At 40.3% G+C, this 18,630-nt stretch overlaps 2 protein-coding genes across 2 annotated transcripts; one reads left to right on the forward strand and one right to left on the reverse strand.

Moving 5' to 3' along the window:
- The first annotated feature begins 317 nt into the window (after positions 1–317).
- Positions 318–5,279, forward strand: si:dkey-183j2.10 (glutamate receptor U1). Its single transcript, XM_034688879.1, has 10 exons — positions 318–821; positions 999–1,094; positions 3,019–3,050; positions 3,138–3,317; positions 3,464–3,687; positions 3,810–3,907; positions 4,017–4,234; positions 4,306–4,525; positions 4,603–4,847; positions 4,965–5,279. Exons 2-10 carry the CDS (start codon positions 1,010–1,012, stop codon positions 5,067–5,069), a joined length of 1,407 nt encoding a protein of 468 aa, XP_034544770.1. The 5' UTR covers positions 318–821; positions 999–1,009; the 3' UTR covers positions 5,070–5,279.
- A 1,421-nt stretch (positions 5,280–6,700) lies between these two features.
- Positions 6,701–17,373, reverse strand: plch2b (phospholipase C, eta 2b). Its single transcript, XM_034687585.1, has 20 exons — positions 17,061–17,373; positions 15,868–16,014; positions 14,863–15,088; positions 14,557–14,692; positions 13,516–13,686; positions 11,688–11,781; positions 11,350–11,553; positions 11,130–11,250; positions 10,850–11,021; positions 10,641–10,757; positions 10,407–10,490; positions 10,217–10,311; positions 10,033–10,121; positions 9,748–9,933; positions 9,528–9,635; positions 9,322–9,446; positions 9,092–9,176; positions 8,877–9,023; positions 7,915–7,994; positions 6,701–7,813 (listed from the first exon to the last, which is right to left on the reverse strand). Exons 1-20 carry the CDS (start codon positions 17,371–17,373, stop codon positions 6,716–6,718), a joined length of 3,798 nt encoding a protein of 1,265 aa, XP_034543476.1. The 3' UTR covers positions 6,701–6,715.
- Between the last annotated feature and the right edge of the window lie 1,257 nt (positions 17,374–18,630).

Raw genomic sequence — 18,630 nt, forward strand, 5'->3', positions numbered from 1 at the left:
CTGACCCTGGATATCCCAGAATACATAAAGAGTCTGAAACTGCCTCTCAGAAACATAATCTCTTCGTTTGCTTTAGAAAATTAAATAATGAATGTAAACATAAATGGTTTTTCGGACAATCCAGGCTGCCAATGTGACACAAAGATGTATGAAATGTTATATTCTACTCTGCCTCCAACATTTTTAAGGTTGGAGGCATTCAGATGATATGTATTTGTTTTTGATACATTTTCAGGGAAACAAATTTTTAGCCTGTCAGTTATTTCTGTTCTTTTTTTCCCCTTGAACAAACGAATACAATATTAGGCCTACTTTAACAGCTGGTCAAGACTCTTAAGGGGTACAAACTCTTCAAAGAAACCTAATGTTACATTCATTATTGTATCTATCCCTTTAATCTAAATGTGATTCATGTATGTTTAATTCCTTGTACTACAGACACCATCTCTTGGCCTATCATTCTTGAACTGGATTTCAGTTCAGGACCGCTGCCACAAGGACAAAGTATTTGGTTACTTAATAACAATAACCTGTAATTGCCGTTTTAAAAATAATTCATATAATCATGGCATATTTTGGGTTAAGTTTTTGTATAAATAGTTTAATTAGCCCCCCGAATGTAGACGCTGCTCATACTTCATGCTGCTTCTCTCCACCCCTTCAAACTTCTCCCACTTTCTCCACCCACGAAACTTTGCTGGCTGTCTTAACACATTTGAGTCTGAAAAACTTCAGATCACACTGCATCACAGTCAAGCTCACTGTGTCCTGTCTGAAGTCTGACGCATCTATCCAGCAGTCACATCTTGGACTCTTGTCAGGTAGGAAGGACATCCTTAATATTTACTGTCCTTAATGTCATGAATTTCACAGTTTAATGAGTCCTCAATGTCAATTTGATTCACCTCTTTTCATTTAAGTCAAGACAGATCTTCATTTTTATTTGATTCCAAGTGACTGGTTTTATGCATAGCCAACCAATTATTGTCTTTTTATAGGCTAACTTAGGATGCCAACCAGGAGCATCAGGATGCTGTGTGGCTTCTTTTTGATGTCTGTTGTGTTTTTCCTGGATGTGGGGAAGTGCACTGCAGGTAAGGAACTTTTTTTGTTATGTCAGGTCCATACACATCAGACCAATATATCAGTAACAGATTAAATCAGGCCTGTTTGGTAAATTAGACATCTTTCAACCCCCAATTTAGCATAAAGTGATTGAGTGGGAATTGGTGTCATTGTCTACATGACAACATTAACATTTAATTTAACATTGATAGTTCTATTTTAAGGTTTGACCCAGTGGCTGTACTTCTATGTCAATGTTGTGCACTAGCTTGGTTTCATGTCTTTGCCAAATTCCTCATGTTTTCTCTGCTTGATTTGGAAGGATTTTCTCTGGCTTGATGAGACGTAAATATTTAAACAGTCAGCTCTGATCAATATCAAAGTGTCGTGCCACATCCTGTCCAAGTCTTGTAGAAAAAAGAGAAGGAAGCAAGCCAGTTGACACACTCACAAAAAACGGTAATAAATCAACTGTATGGAGCAGACAAAGGCCCTGTATGTGTGAGTGGCCAAAAAGTGACAGGGTCTTGAAGAGCTTGTATACGTGTCATCTTTTGAAAAGGAGGATCTGATGGGTGTCAGGATCACCCTGTGGTGACGGATCCCCGAGGCCTTGGCCTGAATTGAGGCTTTTGATACTCTTTGACTGCCCTCCCATCACACAGTGCCATGGCATTGAAACTCTTTGAATTAAAACACTGCTCCAAATAGATTGTGGTGTGCAAATCGTTTTCAAGCAGACGAGGAGACAGCCAGATCTCCAGGATTCCGGAAACCGGTTGTGACAAGGAGGTCAACACTGGCACCCCCAAATCCACCTCAGACATCTCTACATGTCAAAGTGAAGTCACTCAAAGGGGGCAGTGATTCTGCTAAATTTAGGCTGGATATCAGCCGCCAAAACTTTTGTTGTTCAAACGTAACCAGTTGTCAGTTTCTCTCACTTTTATAAATCCAAATTATTCACTTATCCCCTTGTTCCTCTGATGTTTCAGATTTCATTAATAAATGGAACTAAAGGAGTCCCAAAATGTAATTTTGGTAGAGATAGGTTCGATTTGGATTTATAACATATATTTCTAATATTTTTACTTTTCATGTTAAGAAAGGGTGTCATATTTGCATAGACTATATTTAATATTAAATCTTCAAAGTGAACAAAAGAGGACGAATGAGTAAGTGAAAAAGACTAAACTGTTAAGAACAATAATAGCATTTAACCTGCTTAGTGAGGCTGTGCTGAGGAACAGTGCTGTTCCACCGAAATGATTAGGGCCCATCCTCACAATGTCTGTTCAAATCTTTGTGCCAATTCAAGAAGCACATGTTGAGGTTTGCAGATGGATCAATGTAAACTTCTGGTGGCTTTATAAGATGATATGGGAAAGTTCAACATGGTCAATAGGGATCCTTCTCTGGGAATCATGAATTTCTGTACTTTCACCTTGCACCACATAACAAACATGCTTGTCTGTACTGAATTAGTATGACACAGTCAAACCTGGAGCATTTCAACTAGCATAACTTACTGTTTGTAATCATTCCAGTGGTTTTCAGATTGATAGCATGTGACCCCCTCAGTTGAACCAAAGTGTATCCTGAGCCCTCATCACAGGCCTCAAAGCACATTGAGTTTATGCCTGTGTGAAATGTGAGATAAAATAAAACTGGATTGAATTAGTATGAACATGAACTTTGAGAAGTTTACAGAAATATGTTTTTGCTTAATTTTTCCAATTTTAGACCTTCGTCTGGATTTTATAAGAACAGTTTGAGAAATATTAGGAAAAAAGTAACATTTTCTGTAAAAGCATTATTTATTAAATTATTTAATCACAATGCCTTAATAATATTTTGAAGAACTTACCTACCCCCCATACCTGAAGTATAAGTTTCTAGTATTAGGAATGGCTCTTGCATCATAGTAACCTAGTATTCACTTTCCCCCCTCAGTGCAATCAGAGCTGAGAATCACAACAATAAAGGTAGTATATTCTCGTATTTCAATACCAAATACACAGGTGACAGGAAAACACATTTCACTTATCTTCCTTTGACATATTCCTTTTCAGCAAGAGCCATACACAATGGCCAAAAACTCTCAACTTGAAGGCTTTTGTATGGACCTGTTGTCTGAAATAGCCAAGAAAGTGGGCTTCAAGTACAGAGTCCAGCTGGTGAAAGACGGCTCATATGGCCGACAGGACGAGAGTGGGAACTGGAATGGGATGGTCGGGGAGGTCATGAGAGGAGTGAGTACATGAAATAGACATTGAGGGGGGTAAAACAGCTGGCATACTGACTCACAATTTTTACATTCAAAATATAATTAAATAAGTGTTAGCATTAGAACAACTGGTGCAATTAAAATCTCTTAAACTTCGTATTTTCTTAACAGGAGGCTGACCTTGCGATTGCCCCACTGACCCTCACTGCAGCCCGGGAGAAAGTAGTGGGGATGACAAAACCGTTCATGCAGACAGGGATCAGCATCCTGCTGAGGAAGGACATCTCAGAGGTGACTGGCTTCTTTGATTTCCTGACCCCCTTTACAGCCGAGACCTGGTTGGGCATACTCATTGCATACCTGGGGACTTCTGTTTGCATCTTCATAGCTGCCAGGTTTGTAAACAACATTTATGTACAAGCAATAACCATGATTCATGATTTGATTTGTATTCCACTTTTTGTATGGCACCCCTTTGAGTGACACATTAATAAATAATGTTTGTATGTAAATGCAGACTCAGTCCATGTGAGTGGAGTCAGCCTCAGAATGAAACAAACACATTCAGCCTCCTCCACAGCCTGTGGTACACAGCTGGTGCTCTGACTCTACAAGGTAAAATGCCAAAACCAGGAAACACAAGAGAAGAGGAATATCTAGTTGTGATGAATTTGGCTTGACTTGTGACCTTTTTCTTCTACCTGAACTCTCTTGGTGTTGTCAGGTGCTGGCCCCCACCCCAAAGCTCTGTCAGGACGCGTCATCTGCTGCAGCTGGTGGTTATTCACCATCGTCCTCCTGGCTTGTTATTTCTCCAACCTCAGCTCCTCTAAGGCCTCCGAGTCCACTCACCTGACTGTGAAAAGGTTTGAGGACTTGGCTAATCAGGACATGATTGAGTATGGGTGTTTGGCTGGTTCCTCTACCCTCGCCTTCTTCAAGGTACAGACACCATCACCTCCGAGTACCCCATCTGTCTGCTGTTTCTCTTACTCTGATTTTCCTTCATGCAGAATTCAAACAACCCAGTGTACCGCAGAATCTATGAGCACATGGAGAGGACTGAGAGTTTTGTGTCATCCATGGACGAGGGGGTCCGGCAGGCAAAGGATGGAGACTTTGCCTTTATTGGAGAGTCTGTATCTTTGGATTTGGCAGTGGCGCGTCACTGTGAGCTGGTCAGAGCACATGAAGTTGTTGGCATGAGAGGATACAGCATTGCGGCCCCCCTTGGTGAGGCTTCACTAAACCATTATTCATAAATAAAACTTGATGCTATTATTAACATTATTCCTATACATTTCTTTAAGGCTCACCCCTCATTAAGAACCTCAGCGTGGCAATCTTACAGCTGAGCGAGGCAGGGGAGCTGGCCTACCTGCGGAGCAAGTGGTGGGCCAGCAGTTGCATTGCAGAAAAGGCCAAGTCTTCTGCTGTGCAGCCGCACAGCCTTAAAGGGATGTTTCTGGTTCTCTCTCTGGGCCTGGGGTTAGGAGCGCTGCTGGCTGTTCTGGAGCTGACCTCCAAGAGCCGAAAAAGTGCAGCTGAGCAGAAGGTTGGAAAAACTGAATTCATAAATAACATTGCCTCACTATTGCCTTTTTGTTCTGCTCCTCATTGTGGGTCATGGTTATTGGATTAAAGTGTTCATATTTATGTATTTGCCCTTCAGAAATCTTGCTGCATTGTGCTGACTGAGGAACTGACTCTGCGTATGAGGACCAGCGATGCAAACAGGCCCCAGGAAAATGAAGCCAAAGACAAAGAAAAAGCGTAGACTCATTTCTTTTAACAGTTTGGATTTCAAAATGATTACTTTGCTGGATAGCTGTGGTATAATATTTGAAAGGAGCATTAACTATTTAGTAGGTCTCGACCCCTCTTTATTTTAGATACATTAGAGAAAAAAGCAAATAGTACATTTAATTAATGATTAAAAGACTCACAATTTATTAAAATAATCAATTTATTAGTTTGCAAGTGTGAATGCCACAATAATAATGAAAAAGTAAACAGTATGATTGAAATATTACAAAAAAATAAAATAAAGTAATAAATACTTACACTTTTAAACTGAACATTTCCATAACTGTTAGTGCTCATGTTAGCTTACTTTTTTGTATCTACATCCTGCTGTTATGTACAGTTGGCAATGGCATCACATGATTCCAACAGATTCCTTTTTAAAAACTATCTCATGCATAAAAACTGACTGTAAACATTCCAGCATACATTACAGCAGGCCTACAATGGTACCAAGTTGCTAATTGGGTAACTATGCACAGTATCTAGTTCTCTAGAAAGAAAGTCAGAACTACTTTGTGGCCGTCATCATCCTCCCATCTTTGGTGTTGATGTGTTGTTAGGGATGCTTTTGGTTTCCTTTGGAATCACAAATATAAAAGTCTAATCTACGACAAAATGAAAAACAGATTTGATTGCAAAAAGCTGTATCACTTTTCTTCTTGCTGGTCTTTGATTTTCTCATTATTCAAATTTAGAGTTGTTCCGGTATAGATACCAGTATAGGAAATGCTTCCAGTGCTGCCTGAACACAAGGTTGAGTATTGATTGGTATACTGATCCAAGCACTGATTTGAAACTGTAATTTATTAGCCACAATAAAAGCATCTTGTTTCGTCATTCCTTCTTTGCTGCTCCAAAACACATTTCTACACAGCAGGCTGATCTGCACTGCCATCATGTATGTATCATGGCCGCCACCAACTATTGAGCAATGCATTGCCAATGGAGAACCAAACATTGGTCCTCTCCAGCGCAGCTGACACCGTTAACAGAAACCTGTAACATCACAGAATCAAGCAACTTTAATCTAAAAATCGATGACTCCAGTGCTGTTTTGGTAGACAGAAGCGAGACAGATGCCTCTCTGCAAATCTTCTCTATAATGAGTAGCTGTTCATTCTATAGCTGTATTCACAAATGCACAAAACTCCTGAAAACTCGCATTTAATGTTGTGTCCTGCCTCCCTGGACTCATCTCCTGCCTCTTGCTATCCACCTTTTTCATCTAACTGGGAAAACCACACACTGTGAGGGACAGTTCAGGTACAGAGCTGAAAAATTCCAGAATTTGCATGCATGAAAAACACTCAGGATATATTCATCTAAGTTCTTTTGCAGTTATGGTTGACTTTTAGACCACCAAGTGTAAGAAAATTCTCAATCTCTGAGCCAGGAAGTACTAAAATGACAACAGGCTTATTATACCTTACATGGTTAGTGTTAAACAGTTGTTATTTTTCTATGTTTCACATTGGTATTTTAGCCACATTTGGTTTTGGGTTATTCACAAATTCAGGTATCAAAATCAGTGTCAGTTTAAGTCTTGTCTGATATCGAAAGGGGGGGGGGGGGGGGGGGGGGCATTGGGACATCTCCATGCAAGCGTTCAAATGTCATCTATGACTCACCATTAAGAAAAAGAGGCGATTTACAACGAATCTCACTCATCCTCCTGTCAAACAGGACCCTCATCTCCCTCTGCAGAGTACCTTCATTGTGGTCAGCATCGTATGGCATGCAGGAGGACATATACTCCAGACTGTCAGTGCTGCCCTCACTGCTGCTGGACGAGCTGTCAGACAGGCAGAGGCCATTGGGTATGGGCCTGATCCGGCTGTGGTAGCTGCCCTCACTAAAGGCTCGCTGTGTCTGCCAATGGAGAGCAGGCTTGCGTTTTACTATCGGTGTATGAGGAGAGGAAGCCTGTCTCCGAGGGCAGCTGCGTGAGCGGGCCTTTGTCCGGATCAGTGTGGACGGCAGAGGGGTGACTGGAGCCTCTAAGGTTCGTCTCACCCTAGGAGGGGAAGAAGGGGGGATAGGTTGAGAAGAGTTAGCTTCTTGCTGGCTCAGAGGCTGTGGCACGTGGTTGGGTAGAGGGAGTGAATCAGTCCATGTCTGGGTCTCTGGCTGTTGCTCAGGTTCAAGATAAATATCCTCGTCTGGAAGTGGTCCTGTTGATAATTCCTCAAATTCTTCTGGCTCCTCTGGTTCAAATGTCTGAACTGTCTCCTGCTCAGCACAGTTTGACTCTGGTTCATTCTCCAGCTCTTCCTCAATTCGATTTTGGCTGTCTGGAGCAGAACCATCAGGATAAGAAGCCTGGGAATAAGTCTCATAGTCAACGCTATCTGCTCTGAAACAGGAAGGAGCCTCTATGTGGTGGGAGTCAGTGGAGGACATCAGACTAAAGATCCCTCTTCTTGTCTCCGGTGGTTCATGAATTTTAACTCTGAGGGCTCGCCTCAGTGGCTCACTCACAGCCCCTTTGTGGATGGATGCCTTGGCTGCTGGCCCGAGGACCAGAGGAGGCATGTCCCCATTCCAGCTTTCCTGAGAAATGGTGTCCAGATCCTTACGGAAGTACAGAGAACGTCCGTCTTCTGAGGACAGGACAGAGGAGTCCAGAGAGGTTTGCCTTTGTTGACCCTTCATGTGTTTCTTGGCTGCTTTTTGGATGTGTTTTCTGGCTGCATGCACCGCGTTTGATGCTTTGATCTTTTTATTTGAAAGAACATAAAAGGTTTTAGGATTGAACTAGCAAATGAGGCCGAAATTATATTAATTTATTTTTCTTTCGTAAATTTAAACTAGCTTACCTTTCCTGTGATGTCAATAATTGCTACATGAACAAATATGGACGACTCCGCCATTCCTTCCAGGTAAATATGTCGAAAACCTACAAGTATTACATAAAAATTAAAATTGACCTGAACATCATCCATATAAAACACTTTATCAAACCCCAGTGAGCACTAACCAGGTTTGTAATGCTGAGATTTGATTGAATAGATGGTAAAAGCAACTCTGCACTTCCTAGATCTAATCTAAAACAGTTTTCTTTTTGTTCTCTTATTCTATCAATTTGAACCAAGAACAAGAAAAAGTAAGGACAGAGTTTTATAATAATAATATGTATTCAATGGGGAAGCCTCTTTCCACTTCTGTCTGTCTTTCGCCATTCTGTTCCCTGGGCTTTAAATGTTTATTTTGACATTTAAATGGTTATCCCATTTCTGGTTTCAGAATTAAAAACAAAATGATGGTTACTTTGTTCCGGGATGAAAAATGAGTTTCAGATTGTCCAATGATACCCTGACCACAGTATACAGTCGTTGTAGTCACAATAAACAAGACAGGACTAAAAATCGCAGCTAATAATGTGTTTGACTGTTTTGAAGCTATGCTATTTACTGTTTTTCTTGTATCAGTACAAGAAGATGGTGTTTGTTTTCAGATCCCCATCTAATAAATACAAAAATGTTGAGCTAGCTAAGATGCAGGATCTAAAAAGGATGGCCTTAGTGCTGGGCATAAATGTTGAAGGGCAAACACTCTATTTTTAAATTGACATTAGCATAGCTGTCACTGTTTTTTTTTTCTGTTGTGTACGGCCAAAGTGTGAACTCTCTGTTGGGTTTATTTGGTTTACCACAGATGCTAACAAAGCAACAGTTACCATGGTGGGGACTACCATAGACTGTTTGGTCTGACCACTGTGTTGAAAATTACAAGAACCACTGAAAATAATAACAGAAATTAAAGCAGTGTGTCTCACTACCTGGCAGCATGCTGATGAATGCAACAGTCCTCTGTCCAATGAAATTTCTTCCAATAGGATCATGATCCCACACCTGGAAACGCACCAGGGCCATCTGCGGTATTTGAATGTCGAAGACAAGAGTCTCCTCCCACATGGGGTTAAAACCTAAATGACAATGAAGTTAAATATACTGACTTCTGTGTGATTTATTGCTTAGTGTACAGTGCACATACCATTATCATCCACTACTCTGGTCTGCTGCTTGGAACAATCAACAGGTAGACCGATTATCTCAACCTCAACAAAGGGATCTATAATCTGGAGATACAGAAAAATCAGTAAAAAACATTTTAGTGATGAAAAATACTTTCATCAAGAGTTGTGATGATATATTATGAGTACTATGACTAATCCTAAACCTAATCTTAACCTACAGAATATGTCAGGAGAATGTTGGCCTCACCTCTCCTCTGTCTCCAAACATGGAGTCTTTGGGTTTGGGAAGCTGCTGACCACTGATGACTTTCAGCACTAACTGTGTCTTCCTGTTTCCTGGCAGAGGATCCACCATGGCTGGGTTAAAGGCAGCTGAGAAACAACAAGAACATAAATGTTACCACCACCTCACAAAATGACAACTACCTCAACATAATTGGCATATTCATATACCTTTGCGCATGCACTTTGGCTTTAAAATGTATCCACAGTTTCCATTGCTTGAGAACTTGGCTTGGTTCAGTTCAAGCATACGTCCTTCTGTTTGGTAATTCATTGCAACTAAAATGAAATGTCAACAAATTGAATTAAGTTAAAAAAAATCTAAAACTCTAAAAGTACAATTGTAATTGCCTAAAAGTAGTCAGCATTACAGTAGTCTTGAAAGTCTTACCCATATGACATCCTGCATTCCAGTACGGCTGTGGGTTGAAGTTGCTTGAGTCCACTCGGTAGTTTGATGGATAGACTCGTAGAAGTTGCCGTTGGTTTAAACGGACCAACTCGATGGGTTTCAGTTGTAGGATCTGGTTCATAACTGTCTCATTTAAAGATGATACCTGCCAGCTGTTAGTAAGCCCTACCAGACATAAAAATACAGCTTTCAACTTTAATTGGGTTGTGAAAGCTACAGGTGTGAAAAGACTGTAGATCCATTGCATATAGGAATAACTCTCACCTTGGGTTTCTATGTCATGTACTCGAACAGATTTGGTGTACTTGACCAGGTCAGACAAAGCTTTGGACAACCTCATTGTTTTCCTCTTCCTGAGGGCAGAGTAATTGACATACGTTCCAAGTGAAAGGGCTAATACTAATGGTGTTAAATGGCTTTAACTACTTAATTCAATGACTAGCCTTACTTAGGATGGTAAACAATTTGTGTCCTCTCCTTGCTGCTATAATCTGACTCGCCGTCAGATGTGGCTTTGTTCTTCATCTTACTTCTCTTTCTCCTCTGAAAAGAGAGCAGTATCGTCAATTTTTCACAATTTTTTACTCCAAATGACATTTCTAAACCGGTTGATCCTTATTTTTCAGAAAAAGGTTTACCTTTCGTTTAAGGCTCCGTACAATCGATCTGCCGAATCGCCTCTTCTTTTTGATGGAATTGGAGGTGATGAAGCTATTCCCATCCTAAAACACTCAAACATAATGTTAGTCTGTCTGTCTGTCTGTCTGTCTGTCTGTCTGTCTGTCTGTCTGTCTGTCTGTCTGTCTGTCTGTCTGTCTGTCTCACTAACTAGCTAGCTGTATTGCTAGTATTCTATCTAATATTTTACTTGCCTGTGCATTATTGTCATCATCTTCATCATCTTCATCTTCTTCTTCATCACCAGTATCTTCATCAGATACATCTCCCTCCTCTGCATCAGGATCAAGGTTTGCTGGCAGCTTTTTCCCCTAAGAAATTGATTGAAGAGTACAGGTTTGTATGTGATGGCAGTTTTTTCTGCCTATTATGGGTAGCAGAAGTTGCTTAGTAACAACTTTACCTTGACTAAAACTTTCCCTTTCAGGATCTCAGGTGAGGGCAGCTTCTTGCATTCATGTACGTTGACAGTAGAAAGATCCAGTTTGTCCTGCAGCACTTCTTTGAGATACTCAGCCATCTTCTTCTGCTGAGGGACAGTGCAGTGGTTCTCTATCGACAAGATCACTGGATACCTTGGAGGATATCAAGTCTTTAATAAAACCTTCGCGTCCAACCAGCAGGTATGCTCTTATTGTCAAAGCTTGACAAAACAATAAATATTAGGATGCAAAAGCACTTACTGGGATTTTGTAAAGGCATACTTGTTGATTGTCTCAACAACATCTTTGAATAGAATCTTGGATGTCAAGGTGTAGCCATGGTGAATAATGGGTTCTCCGTCAGGACCATCCCAGCAGTCCACTGAGGTGGGGGAGAGAACAAAAATAGAGCAAAGGATGGAAGAGTCACTTTGTCTGTAATGTCATTAGATCAGGATAATGTGTTTTTGAAGGCTCTTACCCTCCACACAGCGACAGCCTGCTTGGAGAACATAGGCATACATTTCCACTCGAGACTGGGAAAGCAGCTGGTCTCCTGTCAGGTAAGTGTTGTGTGAAGTGGCAACGAAGTAGTTAGTCAGAGGCTGAGTCATGTCCTGGTTCACCTGATTGTGATCAGGGTTGAAGATGTCACCTGCAGGACTCCTCATGAAGTTGGTGAAGCCTGACAGAAGAAAGTTTCAGACAAGATGTTTCACCGAAATGTTGAAGTCATGTCTGGAGTCATACAGTATCTATGGATGCTTTTTAATGGGTCATGCATGGTAAAAAAAATAATTCTAAGCAAGTCCTCCTTACCATCAATACCCAGCACCATGTGCTGCAGATTCTCAGGGCATGGCTCAAACCTGGACACAATGTCAATTAGATGCTCTTTGGCAACTCCTCGCATCTGTAAAGAAAACAATGAAATAAATGCCATATATTGTTAAACTGCCCCAGTGACATGTTTTTCTTTTATGAAAGTATATTTATACATTTGTTTTTTCCATCCATCCATCCATCCATCCATCCATCCATCCATCCATCCATCCATCCATCTATCTATCTATCTATCTATCTATCTATCTATCTATCTATCTATCTATCTATCTATCTATCTATCTATCTATCTATCTATCTATCTATCTATCTATCTATCTATCTATCCATTAGAAACTACTGCCTAGACAAAGCAAATCATATGTAATATATCATATTATATCATATCATGTATTATTGTATCCTATCATATATCATATTGTATGGTATGGTTTCCTATCCTGTGGTATTATATCATACCCCCTTGTGATGTATCATCTTATCATATGGTATTATATCCACATATATACTCTTGCAAGGTGAGATATCAAAATTCCCTTCAGCAAGCTCTGGGGCTACCCCAGGCTCTGCTCCCAGTTAGAAGTGCCCAAACACCCTTTGGAAGGGAATTGCTTGGGAGGCATTGCAAATAGATGTTCAAACCACCACAACTGGCCCTTGTCCATGTGAAGGGGGAGACGCTCTATCCCAAGCTTCAAGCAGATGTCTGAGCTCCTTACCCTTTCTCTTCCCTAAGGAGGAAACTTATTTTGGTCACTTGTTTCTGCTATCTACTTTCTGTCACAACTCCAAGCTCATGGCCATTAGTAAAGGTTAGAACATAGACTGGTAAATAGAAAGCTTTTCCTTTGAGGTAAGCTCCCTTTTCACCTCGAGAACTTGTTGAGAGTCTCTGTGACTGCTGCTTGGTTCACCAACCTGTTGGTTGATCTCATTATCTATTTAACCCTCACTCATGAACATGTCAATGTATTGAATCCAATCCAACCCCATGGCACTCAACTACAAACCAACACTTGCTGGAGGTCACAATATGATGAAGCAAACTACACCACATCCTTTTCAAAAAGCAGAGATGCAGCCTTGAGGTCTCTCTCCTCCCCCTGGCTTGGCCTCTACATTATCTCCATGCTATCACGAACATAGTAACAAGGGGCAACCTGTGTGGAGGCCAATCACCACCGGGATAGGGACATAGCTCTCACTTTATGCATGAATGCCTATAGCAACTCCTCCCATGATGCCCCAAGTCACCCTGTAAAGGTAAAGAGCTGATGCACCTAATTGTAAGTATAGAATCCCCATTGGTTCTCTGGTTTCTGAGGTTTGATGATCAGTGCTATCCTTCTTTCCAGTACCCTTTGCTGGAGAGGTTGAGAAGTGTGATACCTTGATAACTATAGAACATCCTCTGGTTTCTTTAACACAAATGGGGACCATCAATCTGATCTGCCAATTCACATTGACCTTCCAAAAATGTTTCAATATACTGAGGACCCAACAAAAACTATCCAATAATGTTCAGTCTTTGGGCACTGAAGGGCATCTCAGAGCAGGCTTAGCTGCAGACAAAGACAGGTTGTAACTTTAATTCAACTAGTTTATTTATTTTATGAAAAATAGGCATATTTTATCCTATTTTTCACTTGTAATTCTTTTAAAAACTTGGATAAAATGGAGGCTGTCATTAAAGAGAGAAAAATTGCAAACATTAAACTTGATTAAGTGCATTCAGACCCCCCCTCTGCTGGGAGTGATGACCTGTGCCACCATCTAATACAAATCTTTTGTACATTTACCGCACCTTCTGTTCATTCTCCAGAAAGCGGGCAATGTCCTGAAGATCCATGACTTCTTTCTGATTGCTGTAGGAGATCAGTATCAGGTAGAGGTCTCTGCGTGTAGAAATCATCTTGTAGAACGAACAGAATTCTTCAAAGCCCAGAGAGCCTTGGTTATCGTCTGTGTCTGCCTCCTACAGATAACAACAAATGTATTTTATGAGCATGAAATAATCCTCTGAGTACGTGTGATCTGATATAACCAGCCTGCCAAAGAAAATATCTAGCACTCCTGTCTGAAGGATATTTATCTCTACCACCATCAAACATGATAGAACTTGTTCAGACAGACTCATCATAAGAGAGGAGGATGGAGAGCCACTCGACTTCAGCAATATTGCAGTGCAGCTCCAGCCATCTGTTCAGTGGCGGCCATATGGCCTTCGTGTGGCACTGTCCTGCCAAAATGCTGTATGTACATATTAGTATGCTGGCTCTGTCTCCATACTTCTATCTTACTGCTTCTCTGACTTAGAGGATGTAAGAAAAAAAAATGACCTCTCAAGGAAATATCAAGGATTTACACCTTTTGCACTTTTTTCCCCTTACTCTCTGGTTTCCTTATGTTCTCAGTTAACAGTTTGTATTGCCTGTTACATAATACTCTATCCTGGATGGCATTTTTATTAGCTGTATACAGACATACTGGTCCATACTTTACGTCAGTCACCTTGGCTTGGAAAAATAGATCCTAAGTACCATGAATGGTACTAAATTTTACAATCCAAGGAGTACCAGCACCACCACAAAGCCATTTATTACACCTGCTAATGAGAGGAATGTCTGTATAACTCTAAATTGATCACCATGAAATTTAGCACACAGTCATGTTCTCCTCATGATCAAATTTAAGAATTTTGGAGCTCCTTGATTTTTCCTTCATTCCCCCCATCACAAACTAATCTTCAAATGAATGTCACTCCCCTCTGTCTTTGGATGGTTGGTCAAGTGAGTTACGTCTCTGGCCATTTCTTTCAATTCACTTTTGTGGAAAAAAGCCTTACCTGAAACATCTCCCTGACTTTCTGCTTGGGTAAATTCACATTTAGTTTGTGCAGCAGCTGATGAACTTCTCCAATGCTCAAGGTACCATCTCCATTTTTGTCAGCCTCATAAAAAGTCTGCTGTAACCATGTGAGGCTGCAGTTAAAGAAAACCTAGAAGTGTCATAATCAGGGTTTCAGTTGTTCTGTTGGATTATCACAACCTCTTGTGTAATTGATGTGTCAACCACAACTTTAGATTTACTGAATTTCAATATTTGTAACAGTAAGTCAGGTATAAAAGGATATTGATCACGGGTGCGTTGCCTCCGGGCCAGACAGTCTTCATCACTGATGCCGGCCATGAGGTATTTCAGCCCAGTGATCCAGGTTCGGGCCTCATCTGCATTGTTGGAGACCAGGTCCAGGGACTTCACACGCTCCCCATAGTAAATACTGAAGCAGCAGTTTGGGTCAAAGCGGTTGTCTGCGTACCGCCGGAAGATCTCCGATTTTTTTCCCTCACAGACTTCATGAATTGAATCGATAGTTACTGAAAGAAATAATTTAAAAAATGTTCAGGGGGTCATTCAAAGGTGTCCAACATTTTCAGTAGAACGTTTAAGATCAGTTGCTCCAGTGGCTTTCCATAGCCTCTAGTTATGTCCGACTGTTGTGAATTTCTTTATCTTCAGATGTATTTGACATTTTCTTTATGCATTCTGAAAATTGAAAATATATGATGTTCAAAATAAACAGGATTCCTCCTAAATTTTTAACTAAAAGAAGTAGGTTTTCATGTAGAAGTTGAAAGCTTTGTAAAAAAATCTGTAAGTTTCTTGTGCAGCTGTAAGAAACTATGGGCAGAGAACAGAATCAAAAGCATTGAAAGACAAACATCACCATCATGTGTTTGTCATTAGTAGAACTTTAGCTCATTTTTTCCTTAATTAAAACCTGTAACCAAATACAAAAATAATAGGGGACGTCATTGGTGATGTCATCAAAACCAAAAGAAAACAGGGATCTCTCTTGACTTTTGTAATTTTCCTGCAGCCTGTTAAGCAAAATCAGGATACAACCAAACTTTTATTCTTCTGTGTTGAGGAGTTACACCCAAATGTAAAGGGTCATTTTAAACAGAAATATCAGTTGTTGATATGTTGAATAAATAACAATATAGACCAGAAAGTTTGTGTGCAAGAATACGATAAGAGATACAGTAAACGAGAACAATGTCAATTTACTTTGAATTATTGATGGGAATTAGTTTAACAGAAGTTACTCTGTTGCAGATCTAAATATTGGTACTTGAGTGTGGTGATATCTCACTTTTGGCCTTGTCTTGTTTCTTGGAGGGTCGCCACCGGATGCAGGACTTGTGTTCATCTAGGTAGAAGAGCCGGACCAACCCCTTCTTCTTCCCCTTCAGTTTGGACATCTGAGTGCCAGTCTGCATGCTGCACATACACCTCTCCACTACAAGTACGCACAAGGAGACATTTGACTTATTCAGAGTCAATTGGCTGTGGCTCTTCAGTTGTCATTAGTCACAGTGATCATCAAACAGTCATTACGTATGTGCACATAAGCAGGAGCTTATGATAATCAAATACTTTCAGTAGCGTACTCTAACATTTTACATGATTCTTTTAAAATTTTTAAGTGAGTTGTTGCATGTCAATGCCTGAGCCCATGACGTTTCCATACTGATTTACAAAAAGTATGTTTACTGTAAATTTTGCTTGGACGATATAAGATGTAAGGAATCCTGCAACATGTGTTGTGATTTTGTGTAAGATCACACGACAACCCCAAATAATCGCTCAAACATAAAGTCAAGTTGGGCTTTACCTTATCGTACTTGTTTACAAGATTAAAGACTGCGTCACACAGGGATTTAAGTAACTGTGTTAAATGTTAGATTTGTGTCAATGATAAGAAGCAAAATAGGCAAAAAAAGACACAAATCTGATATGATCTTAAAAACAAATAATTAAATAGTGGCATTACAATGATTAGGATGAAATCTCTGCTGATGTTTCTAAAAGTGTTTCAATGATGCTTATAGCCTCTGAACATAAACAGCATATCAAATTCAACAATGTTGATCCCACTGAGGTCTTGGTGATGTGTGGTTGTTTTGTGTGCAGGGTTCAGTTAACCTTTGTTTGTAATCTGAAGCTCAGATACATGTGACACAACCTGGCCCAGCATTCAGGTTAATCCCAAAGGATTGTCTGACGTCCATATGCTTGTTATCTACTCATTGGCTTCCCTTACAAGTCTATTCTGCATTGTGGAACTTTCACACATTTTAAAGAGTACTTGAATGAAAAAACAACACTACACTTTTTACATTTACACTTCAATATTAAATAACGTCAAATTAATGCAACTGTGCCAATGAATAAGACATCTTAAGTTTGCAGCAGCTTTTTGGCAATCAAGCTGAGCAACCTGTTGACATTCAGCTGTGGTTTGAATATTTACACACTACATAATGATGTATTGCTGCTTCTTACCTATCTGACCCAGTCTCCATTTTGGTTGTGCGACCACACTCCCACCAATCCAGAAAAACTCCTCAGCAAGTCTGGAGATGGAAGCTTTCTGCCAGAGTTTTGGAGAGGTCATAATGGACGGGCTGGGTGATCTCGCTGGAGTCAAGGCCTGTTTCCCCTGAGAAGAGGAGCTCTTAGCAAGCGAAGGGGAGAACATCCCTGGTGATAGAGATCCCAAAGACTGAAAGGTGGTCTTCTTGGGGGACAGAGAGGACAGCGGGGGGCCGCCACCCAGCCCTGGAGACAGAGGTGCCATAGCTGGGGTGCTGTTCATCCCTGAACTGTGCATTTGAGTCCAACTCTCCTGTCCCATTCACACCACATGAACCCACCTCCTCTCAGCTCTCCAGGGCTCTTCAGGTGAGTTTGTTTATAACACAGCTTTCCTTATGCAGATTCTCAGGTGTCAACACACCCCTTAAAGTCTTCCGAGATACAATCAGGGAACAATATTCCCATCTTGGAGCTTCAGTTCTTATCATCCTGGGTCCAATGATTCAGTGTAGCCGCCATGGGTTCCTCTGTATTTACTTTTTTTGCACACAGAGAAGGCTAGCAGAGAAAGAGTGTGCAACACGTGTCAGTCACTAAATCTTCCTCGAGCTGTAATCCTGGAGTGAGGCTTCAGCCTTGCTTTCATGGAGGGATTTTCACGCAACCAGTAAGCCTCTGAAGAAAGAGAGTGGGATAGCAAGGGTGCAAGTATTAATTTAACTAGTCTTAAGAAAGTCTTGGTCTGTATAGCATACAGGGATTGCAGTAGATTCAATAGTTTACTTGTTGAATTGACTTTATAAAGATTTATAAGTTTACGTTTCAAGGTTAAAAATGCATATGGGGCCATTTGACTATTAACAAAACAAACCTTCATTTATAAGCAATGATTTCCCCCTAGAGGCTACTGTGTGACATAAAATAAATGCCCATCCATGTAAACTCAGTTAATTCAGGCTACAAAACCCAAGGAGATCCAGTAAAAAAAAAAAAAAAAACACACATTTAAGTTATTTCAAGCTTTTGGTTCTACTAACAACCCACACAGGGCTTTTTATTAATTTTACCTTATTAGCCTGCAAAAAAGGGCAGGAAAAAAAAAATCACTTTGCTGATGTGACATAATCCCAGCATGCCTGTGGGACCTAACATTTAGCTTTAGTTCGCAAAGATTTTACAAGAGCTAATCAGCCATCACAAGGAAAAATAGACATTTAAATTTATATTAGATTATAGATATCAGATATTTTAGCTGCATCAGTTTGGCTGAGGATGTCCTCAAATACATTATTCTACTAAATGTAGATAATAGTTTACAAGTTATGATGTTTGAATCCGTTTGTGCTTCATCTTCAGAGATCTGGTGTCGTGCATGCTACAACTCAATCTCTCTGTCCCCATTTTAATTTTATTACTTACACCTACAAGAGTCTTTCTACAAGTACAAGATAGGTAGGTAGGTAGATAGATATTTAGATAGATAGATAGATAGATAGATAGATAGATAGATAGATAGATAGATAGATAGATAGATAGA

This window comes from Notolabrus celidotus, chromosome 1, assembly GCF_009762535.1.
Source record: "Notolabrus celidotus isolate fNotCel1 chromosome 1, fNotCel1.pri, whole genome shotgun sequence".
Classification (NCBI taxonomy): domain Eukaryota; kingdom Metazoa; phylum Chordata; class Actinopteri; order Labriformes; family Labridae; genus Notolabrus; species Notolabrus celidotus.

Bases quoted from the DNA above. Each gene is read 5' to 3' on its own strand.
- si:dkey-183j2.10 (XM_034688879.1), top strand. From the start codon at position 1,010: ATGCCAACCAGGAGCATCAGGATGCTGTGTGGCTTCTTTTTGATGTCT. The intron at 3,318-3,463 runs GTGAGTACATGA...TTTTCTTAACAG, and splicing joins TCGGGGAGGTCATGAGAGGA to GAGGCTGACCTTGCGATTGC. The intron at 4,235-4,305 runs GTACAGACACCA...TCCTTCATGCAG, and splicing joins CTACCCTCGCCTTCTTCAAG to AATTCAAACAACCCAGTGTA.
- plch2b (XM_034687585.1), bottom strand. From the start codon at position 17,373: ATGAACAGCACCCCAGCTATGGCACCTCTGTCTCCAGGGCTGGGTGGC. The intron at 11,022-11,129 runs GTAAGTGCTTTT...ATATCCTCCAAG, and splicing joins TATGCCTTTACAAAATCCCA to GTATCCAGTGATCTTGTCGA. The intron at 7,814-7,914 runs GTAAGCTAGTTT...TCAAATAAAAAG, and splicing joins TTATTGACATCACAGGAAAG to ATCAAAGCATCAAACGCGGT.